Consider the following 9,952-nt stretch of genomic DNA (forward strand, 5'->3'; position numbering starts at 1 on the left):
TGCTGGTTGCGCCGCGAGTAGTGCAGAGCCGTGAGGGGGAGCCGAGGCTGGACTGGGGGCAGTGATGAACGTTCAAGACTGGAATGATGTTAGCACCCATCCCTTCCTTTCGGCTGAGCAAACGTCCTAACTTTGGGTATGTTATTTCCTAATTTTAGAAGCAGACTTCTTGCAAAGAGTTGCCGGTTAAGTGGTGCATCGTTCACAGGTGACGCTGTGCTGTGGTTAACGTGTCACCTCCTTGCAGTCTGTTGATAGGAGACAATCAATAAGGAGAGCTCCACCTGTGTGTAGTTGAGCTGTGCAGGGCCATCGTTTGGTCGGGCTGAAGTTGAAATGCGTGGGCTCAAAATCCCATGCACACACTCAACATGTTGTAACCTCAGTTGTTAAATAACCTGCGTGTTTCTTTTTGTATAAACTCTCAGCTAAAATGACGCCACACAGTGTCAAAATGGCCATGCTCTCAGCACCCTAGTTAACCAGTCACTGAGCAGCCAGTTTTTAATGAGTGAATAATGAGGCTTCAGAAAACGTGTGCATCTCTGAGATTTTACAAATGATACGAATACGTTTCCCTCAGACTGCTAGGATTTCTGTAGCTGTGTGAGTGTATATATGTTGACATTTGTACACTCCAAAACTGAGTGTGGTGTTGAAGTTGGTTGGGACTACTGAGGTCTGTTTTAACACTTCCAGTTCTCCCTGTTCGTGGTTTCTCTTGCCATCATCTTTCTGTCCTGGTCTGCCACTGTACCCTCTTTACTGTGACTTCTCTCCCAGCAGTACCACTGGCTTATTATATCTTTCTCTGTTACAACCATCTGTGATCAGTCCATCGCCTTGATTTTACTGGATGCTTTGCTCAGTAAAAACACAGAGAGCAATCTCCAATTACTGCAGAACTGACACTGGAGCTAAGTGTGATTGCCTGGAGATTAAATGCTAGGGGAGAGTCTCAGCTGTTAGCCGTAACGGAGTAGATTAGGAGCACTGCCTTTAGCACTTTGAAATGCTAGATCAGCCGAGTTGCTGGTTCCAGTTCATTTGTGCTTGTTCAGTACACCCCAAGGCCAAGCTACGAATGCAGTCCAGGTGAAACATGTGTGCCTTGTCTCGGTATCTGCTGTATATTAGCTCATGTTAGAAAAGCACCGTGGAGCTGGGCATCTTAGAAGCATTGACTCATGAAGCACCCGTTGATTTCGGTTTTAGCTACCATAGCTTCCTGTCTGTTATTTCTTATCTCAAGGCTCCCACAAACATTTATGTATCTGTTTATTAATATATCAAAATTGTACACTATGGAGCTACCCGTCCCTTTGTGGAATACTGATGAGAAACATTCCATGTTCCCAAAGGCTTCACATAAATAAAACAAGACAAATGCAAGATGAGGTGCAGGACAGCTGCTAACCGCAGATGAAAGAATAGATGTAAGATGGGTGCATCAGTGGGTGGTGATCTAAAGGGTACTCTCAAATTCCCTACAGTGCAGTAGAACAGGTGGGAGAGACAGCTGTTTCTAAAGAGGTTTTTTTATAATATCTTTTATCGTCTTGCACAATGTATCTCTGAGGCCGTTTTGCTTTTATTAATGTAACTTTTAGTACCTAAATCTAGCTATTTAACATTTTTTGCATCTTGCTCACCAGCTTTTACTGCTTCTGAATACTTTTAAGTTCTTCAGAATCTCTAGTGTCGGTACAGAGTACATGAAATACATTTTCTGAAAGCACACACCACAGAATCATTATTTCAGGAGGAAAATTTTAGGAAAGAGATGTCGCAAATATGTTGATGAACTAGAAGCCTTGAGACATCCAGTCTGGCAAGCTGGTATGTGAAAATTTGTTTCAGGAATTTCTTAAGAAGCATATCAGTTGGTCTGAATCCCTCAAACTTCTCCAGTCCTTCTTATTTCCTCCTTTATTTCTTTGGGAAATAGTTCTTTATTTTTAAGTTTTAAAAGATTAATTCTTTCTAAAAAGTATTTTTGTTTTTCAACTCTTTTGCCTTTCCTATCTCTTTCGTAGCATTGTGCCAAACACAGCTAAATCAAACTTCTGCAAAAAGATGAATAAATAGCATTTGCAAGCATGTATAGATTGGAAGCTTTAAGAAGAGGAGTTACGAGCTACTCGGCTGGACTGAATAGAAATTGTAACCCATGTTGAAGTCACAAGTCCAGCGTTCAGCTTCTGGGAAGTTGTAGGAGAAGCTTGCAGGAGCACACATGAATACTGGGTTGTGAAAGAACATGAGTTATGATGACAGAGTGAAGTTTTTTTTGTTTTGTTAGAGGTGAGGATTGGAATATGATAGGAGTCTCCAAGTATGTGAAAGTTTTATGTGAAGAGGAAGACTTTTCCATAAGCCTACCGGGAAGAGAACAGCTTTGTACCACGGGGGTGCATGATTACATACGACGAATGTCTTTCTAACTTTCAGAACAGTTAGCAGTGTTATAAAATGCTGAAGCTGTTTGATCCCTGAACTTAGAGATTTTTAAGAACAGGTTACACAGACCCGCCTTTCTATGGCTTTAAGTCACTGCATCACCTTTGTTAGACAAGGGATTTCAGTTAATTAGTTAGTGCCATGGACAGGAGGTTAAAAGCCCTTTTACTTCACAAGTAGAAACGAATTTGGTTACTTGCTGTGAATATTTCTACATCATTAAATTATACATTTGAAGATGATGTTCTATATGAGAAACCGGCTTGCTCTCTAAAAAGACCAGACCTGTGGGATTCACAGCAGTGACCGATCAGGTTGTGATTCATGCTTGTCTTTGCAGCTAATGAACTTTGCTGCTGGAATAAATGGCTAGGGCACTGTGCCTGTACCTGGAACACTGCTGCTCCGTCCCTCCCATCTCAATGTGTAGTGGAGAAAGTTGAAAAAACTTCAAATAAAGGTGAAACAACTTCTGTATGAGGAATGGGTAAATATACTAGTGCTCTTCAGGCTAAAAAAAAAAAGAGGCCACTGAGAGGAGGTAGGAGAGAACCTGTGAAATTAGGTATCATGAAGAAGCAGGGATAGGACTGGCTGTGTCCTCTTTCTTGCAGGCAAGAACTAGGAGGCATCAAACGAAAGGAACAGGTGACAGAGTCAGAGCAAAGGAGTTTTTTCCCATAGCATCAAGTTAGACTATGGAAGAGATATTGTGATCCAAGAAACGACTGCACAGCTTCATGGAGGAGGAGTCCCTCAAGAAGAGTTAAATGCAGAGATGGAACCTTTGTCTCAGGAGGTCCCTGGAATACAAAGAATTGTAGGCTGGGAAAGTCTCTGTACAAGCTTCCCATATTCTTATACTTTCTGTTTTCAGTTTCATCTTCTACAGCCCTTCTGTGTTGTTGCATTCTGTCTGGGGAGAGTGACTGGAGGAAAATTGAGTGTGAGTTAGTGAAGAATCCAGATGCCCATTGTGGTGAGAAATGGCTGTGGGTTGGTCTTTCTCACTGAATTCCTGGTGTGAAGCAGGCTATAGTGGTGTCCGAGATGGCTCGTAACACCTCAGACTATGGATCCACAGCACTCTATTCTTTTGCCTGTTACTTTGACCCTACACTTGCACAGCAGTGCTGCTGAATACAGCCATCTGTCAGACACAGTCAAGAAAAGAGACCTCACCATGCGGTTCATGAATCTCTCTTGTAACAGGGACTCTGTAGAGAGCATTTTAATCATAGCAGGTCTGGAAGAGAGAAGTCCTTGCTTTTCCACGCAATGTGAACATATTAAAAAAACATTAGACTTGTGATATTTCCATCTGATAGACCTCAAAAGAAAACAGACACAACTGCATTACAACTGAGCTTGTACCAGCAGCATTTGGTAGTCCTCAGTTGGAAAGCTGACTCAGGAGAGAAAATATTTTGCCTGAGAATACTCTCTTTTTAAATGGAAACTGTTTTACGAAAATAAATATGAATGCGAGAGTGGAATTTCACTTATTTTATTCTGTGATCAGGGGTTTCGGGAAGCCTGGAAAGGGAGTCAGGGCTTCATAATGTTAGTGAGGGGAAGTGCCCTTCATTCTCATCTTCTTAGCCAGAGACGGTGCATCTTAGGGCTGCTTTATGGAACGGTTGCGAAAGGGAGCGTCTCAGGAAATGGAGGGTTCTCTACAGTATTCGTATTCTTTAGACAGTTCTGTCTCCCTGGAAAAACAAAAACATGAAGGTAATTTAGTGGCCACTATTCCTGTAACTTTCAAAGGATTTTATTAGTTCCCAGTGGCTGTGGGAAGCTGTCAGATAAACACCATAAATACGGACTGAGATCATATTTTCAACACCTGGCAACACTGTAGGGTTTCACATGTACTTTAGAAGACATGATCATGGCACTGAATGAAGTCTAGTTTAGTTTTTCAGACTGTCAGCTAGTCAGGTGTATATATAGCTATTATCAGTACACAAAATAATGAAAGAAAACTGTCAGTTGCTCACCCCACAACATCCGCAACACTTGCAGTCCCCACAGATTGTTCCAAACAGGCCGTTCACCACCTGAATGCCACAGAGCACTGCCTGGATCCCACTCATGATGAGCAGCAAGGAAAAGAGGGTCAGGTTCCACGGGATGATGTTTTCAGGTGACTGACATGCGTTCCACAATGTGTGGTTACCGAGGTAATTCCTGGGGGCAGGGAGAAAACAGTTATGAAGACGATGATGTTAGCTCTGACAGAGCTGACAAGTTGTCGCTGTTGTGGTATGGCTGAGGTTCTGTTAGCTTCAGTACGGCGAGAAAGAATTTCCATTATGCTGGTGCTACGTGTCTAGAACATGATTTTGTTTTAGTTTGTACACCAGTTGAAGCAATTGATTTGAAAAGACAAGGCATCAGAAGGGAACGGAGACGAGTGTGTGTTTGATACAATTGTGCGGTTTCTGGTATTTTGGGAAGAAGAGATTTCAGCCAAGCATGTGCCAAAGGATGTTCGGCTGTGCCAGTGGCCGTTGTCACAGGCGTTTCTGCTCCTGGTGCAGCGGCTCTCCGCTGGACGGAGCAGTGCTGGCCTCCACTGCCATGGAGTGCCCCCCACTGTGCCCCATGGGCCGGGGGCTCCTCCTGGGCAGAAACCTCGCACTTGTGCTGGATTACAAGGTTAAGTTTGTGTATGTGTGCATGCGTGTGTAAGGTCTGAATGCTGGATTGGGGTGTTCAGTCCAGTACCTCACAATTGGCTGGGAACAAGGAAGCAATGTTGCATTCTACACCTAAATATTTGTCTTTATTTACTGTATTACATCATAATGAAAACAAAACAAGTGAATCGAGCAGTTGCCTCTTGCCCACTGAGCTGAAAAGAACAGCTTTTGCTTATCTAGATGCCTCATCTAAAGAACAGCAGTATTAGGTAAAAGTATTTTCCATAATTTTTGCACTCGTATTTTGATTTTTAAGTGCTTAACCACTTAGTAGATTTCCTCTGCATATTCTTAATGCTGTTTTGTTTCTATGTTCCTGTCAAGTAATTCCTTGACTGCGACCGAAATTATGTTTGAAACAGAGCATATTTTTCCAGACAGAATTAGACAAAAGCAGTTGGTTTCCAGCCCTCACTAGCCCATGAACAAATAATGTGTAACTTACAACATTATACTTCTTTTTACCTTTTTTTTCCCTTTTCAACCTGAACTATAATTTTGTGGTGTATTATGCAAGAAACACTGCTAGGCCACTTTTGACTGAGGAAGACTGCATTAAAGATTCTCAGGTGCTGGGGGGCTTACTGCACCCCTTATCGATCTGTTCTGATCACACCTTCTCTCCTTGGTAACACTTTGTACCCTGTTTTCAGTTGGCCCTTTGCTGACTTCAGCCCCGAGCTACTGGATTGCTAGGGTCTCATGTTCTTCACACCACCTCTCTGAAAGTGGTAAATATACCCGACAGCAGACATGTTTGAGGTGCAGAGTGTGAGGAACAGACAACTTCCACATTCCATAACCAAAATAAAATGACACATAGATACTAATTATTTGAATACCATCAAATGTCAATATAAAGTGTCACTGCTATTCATCTAGTGGAGTATATCCCCATATACTGCTTATCATCCTAAGAATAACCTAGAGGCTGTGCGTTTCTCTCTGTTGGCTCCTTTGGAAATCAGTAGTTTTGGTTGTACTTGCTATTCTTTACATCCATGCTCCTGAACCTTATTTAGTATAGATGTGCGTTGCTGGCTCTTCTAAGAGCTGTGTTTTAGACAAACAGTGTCATTCCCATTTTTGTACAGTGGATTTGGAAGTTAAATCATATCACAAACTTAAAACGTGTAACTTTTTTTCTGATAGTCTTGTCTTACCCATCCTGGAAAGGATAGGTCCATTCTGTTCCAGTGAAACATTTAGGGCCTTTGTTTAGGGCTACTGCTGACAGAATAAAGCAGTATCCAGCTCCCAGAAATCCAACGGCAGCAAATATTATAGAAGAAAACATCTGATGAAAAGAAAAAAATAATGTTATTTTTGTTCTCATTCAAACAATGAAATGTACCCTATTAGTGTCCACGTACGTTCCCTAAATTCAGCTCTTAATCGTCAAAATAGTTAACTTCTGAACAGCTGAAATATATCAGTTTGCAATTACGTAATAAATGTATAACGTGTACCTGCACTGGCATTTAGAAGCTGAGCACCATTTGCCTGAAGAGGAGAGGGGTGGATGCTGACACAGTAGATGGCACTCCTCCCCTTTGGACAGTATTTATCCAGTAGACCTCGTTGTTGTTTGAGGTCCCGTGTTTCACTGAAGCGAGTCTTTCTCAAGAGATAAACAAGACTTAAGTCTTGGACGACTCAAGGCATTAAAAAAAAATATCTACAGTACCTTTTACAAAGTTAGCTTTGTTATCTTGGTCATATCTAGACCGGGTGATTATGTTTTTCCTTTCTGAGTCTCCCCTTCGGGTTTCATATTAGCATGCTGTATCTCCTCGCAGGTACTCGTCATCATTAACTGTAATAGTGGTTGCAAAGGCTGTCTTTGTTTTTCTGGCTTTCCACTGTGGCGTTTTCATATATACTAATGTGTAAGTAAATCAGGGCAAAACTAATGCCCTGCTTGCATTCTGAAGCACTTGTAGTCATAATAGTTTGTAGGTAGAGTTAGGGTCTTCTATTGGATCAAAGTGATACAGGTGGAGGAAAAAAAAAGTACTTTCAGGTCTGTGAGCATTTGTTCAGCCCTCATCATGAGACTCTTGCCTTCAGTGTTGACATGCATTTTTATGTTGACATATCTGATGGGGCTGACTTAAACATTATGTTTCTGCAGTAGACATCATGATAACGGTGCTGCTGCTAACACACAAGAGCAAATTCAGTTCTCAGTCACGCCGTGGTAAGGCCACCAGGACTCTTTAGTACGGTGTATGTAATACTTGTGACTGTACGCGCACTCCCAGTCTCAGTCAGCTGCACTCTAACATGAGTCGTTCACGAGGTGCTGCGCTGCAGAACGCAGTCACGTTTTGGGCGTGCCGGGTTCAGCTGGCCCCAGCGGCATGAGCACAGGCAGCGAGCTCAGCCCTTGTCCGTAACCATGGCCCGTCCAGCTGCTTGGCAGAGGGGCGAGCGGCAGCTTGGCAGCAAAACGCGAGTGGTTTGGTGCTCGCTGAGTTGTAAGAGTTCTTCAAAGCTAAACTAAGATGCATGCACTGCTAACAGAAAATTTGTAATACAGTGTGGTGAAGAGAAATAGGTGGCTCCATTTCCCCCTCCGTGAAGTTCCACCTGCTTTGTTGGGATTGCATGAAGACTGCATCAAAGGCAGGGGATTTAGGGAAGGCTCCTTGTAAACCTCACAGTCATCATTCTCTTCCTATTTGGTTTTTTTTTTTCTTTTTTTTTTTTTTTTCAGTTGAAAGCCTGTTCCTTTATAAAAAAGGATAATGATCTACTTGAGCCAAACAGTTTATTTCAAAAGGACAGACTTTCCTAGTATAAATATATTTGGTTTTCTCCAATCTTATTTTTAAGCTAAAAGGCTTGAAATGGTTACTACTCTCTGAAGGTATCCATTTGAAACTTTTCACTTCTAGTGTGAAAGGAAGCTATAAGTTCCAAGTGGAGACTGCTCTGCCTGGCTTTAAGCAGGAGGTTGGAGTAGGTGACCTCCCAAGGTCTCTTTTCCAACCTGAAAATTCCTATGAACCTGATGAGATACTCACAGCCCATTGCATGGGTCTGCAACGAGTTGGGAATGCAGTGCTCAACTGTCAGAATAATTTTTAAAACTGCCACAAAAAATAGCTAGAGAGAACTGTTATACTTTGCAAAACAAAGTGCAGATCTTTCAGAAATTAGTTTTGATTGTGACAGCAACTATAGGTATCATGTGATACCAAAGTACACCAAGGCAGTACAGTTGTGGTACCTACAGCACAACATCAAAGGCATGTTGCAGTTTTTACAGCCTGCTATTTCCACTTTGCAGCGCTCAGACAAATGTCAGGGCTTTGTGTGCAACATTGTGGACAGCATCTGCCTAGTCTCTCGGTGACTGCCAGCAGAAGATACACATATTGTTTCAGTAACAGTTTAGCTTTTACTTTTTTGCCATGTTTCCTCTCACTTACCGCAAACCTCTTCCCACAGCTCTCATTGCCGCAGCATCCACAGCAATCATTATTCTTAAGGCCCATAAATACCAAGGCAGGAAAGACCATCTACCAATAACAGAAATACAGTTTGAATTGGAATGAATTCAAGTTACATTTGCTTTTAAATATAATAGTTTTATGTCTATTTTTTTTCTTATCACTACATTGTTACCTATTGCAAAACTGTTGGATGACTTGTAATTTATTTATCAAAGAACAGTTTGCAGTGTTGCAACCTGCATTTGAGGTACTGAGGAAATTCGGCAATGCAAAGTCATGGGCGGGGAGGGGGGGAGGTGGAGGGGAGGGAGGGCAGAGGGGGGAATGTTTGCATTTGTGTACTCACCAGTATGCCAGATCCCACGATCCCTCCGAAGTACCAGACCTCATCTGTAATGTGTATATTGTCTTCCACCACTCTTCCTCCAGGGAAAAACAACAAAATGTTAGCGAGGGTACATAGCACAGCCAGGGGGATAAGAATGGTTCCCAGGCACTTGGCACAACCTCCTGTGCACATGCTTTTTTGAAGAAATGGCAAACACAACGGAAGGCAGAGGAAAAATCTCTCAGATGTTCTCAGAACTCTTTTATAAAAAGGAGCTTCTTGGTGTACTTTACAACATCCAGTTTCTGCTGTGCCTTTAGAGGAGCTGAGCCTGTAGAATGCTTCCTTCAGAGATGTTGCTGCAGTCGATCAGAAATGGAGTGTGCTGGTTATTTATATGTTCTTGCAGCCATGATGTCAATTTTCTGAACATCCGTAAATGAAATTACGTTCAGTACAGCCTCTCATTTTACTATGACAACCAATAACCCCTGTTAATATTTTACTAATGTGGATGAGACACTTCATTATCTGGGCTCAGGTCATGGGTAGATACCCTTCTTAGTTCTGGATCATCATTTTTACAATGCACAGTCCTTCTTCACAGTACAGAATACTTCTTTGTAAAGACTGACAGGAAAATGCAGAACGAAGCAGCTGATGTTAATACAGCCGTGTGCAATGGAAAAGTCCTAGTGAATTTTCTTTTCTTTGGGAAAGTTGAGCTAGTCATTTGTTATTTCAAAGCACTCAGATTAGTAATAGATTTACAATAGGTAATGACTTGTTATGGAGGCAGTGCTTTGCAGCTGATATCTCTGAAAAAAGGCTAATGATAAAAAACATTTCAGTGGACTTGCTCCTTCTGTTGTGCCATTTTGTGTTCACTAAGGATAACGTGTTCCCTCAAAGCCCAGCATTTCATCTGTGCGCAGGCAAAATTTCCACTTAAAATTACGCTGCATGTGGTAGACTCGAGCTCAATGAGACCCTCA

General features: G+C 42.1%; 1 protein-coding gene across 1 annotated transcript; it reads right to left on the reverse strand.

Annotated features, from left to right (window-relative positions):
* Positions 1–4,451: 4,451 nt before the first annotated feature.
* Positions 4,452–9,149, reverse strand: TM4SF4 (transmembrane 4 L six family member 4). Its single transcript, XM_009946620.2, has 4 exons — positions 8,976–9,149; positions 8,606–8,695; positions 6,332–6,465; positions 4,452–4,653 (listed from the first exon to the last, which is right to left on the reverse strand). The coding sequence occupies exons 1-4, from the start codon at positions 9,147–9,149 to the stop codon at positions 4,452–4,454; spliced, it is 600 nt and encodes a 199-aa protein (XP_009944922.2).
* Positions 9,150–9,952: the final 803 nt, after the last annotated feature.

Source organism: Leptosomus discolor, chromosome 7 (genome assembly GCF_034619465.1).
Source record: "Leptosomus discolor isolate bLepDis1 chromosome 7, bLepDis1.hap2, whole genome shotgun sequence".
Classification (NCBI taxonomy): Eukaryota; Metazoa; Chordata; class Aves; order Leptosomiformes; family Leptosomidae; genus Leptosomus; species Leptosomus discolor.

What these genes read in the sequence shown, in the direction of transcription:
- TM4SF4 (XM_009946620.2), bottom strand. Translation starts at nt 9,149, where the DNA reads ATGTGCACAGGAGGTTGTGCCAAGTGCCTGGGAACCATTCTTATCCCC. An exon ending in TCGTGGGATCTGGCATACTG is followed by an intron (nt 8,696 to 8,975) that starts GTGAGTACACAA and finishes TGTTATTGGTAG; the next exon opens with ATGGTCTTTCCTGCCTTGGT. An exon ending in ACCTATCCTTTCCAGGATGG is followed by an intron (nt 4,654 to 6,331) that starts GTAAGACAAGAC and finishes CCCTGCCCCCAG; the next exon opens with GAATTACCTCGGTAACCACA.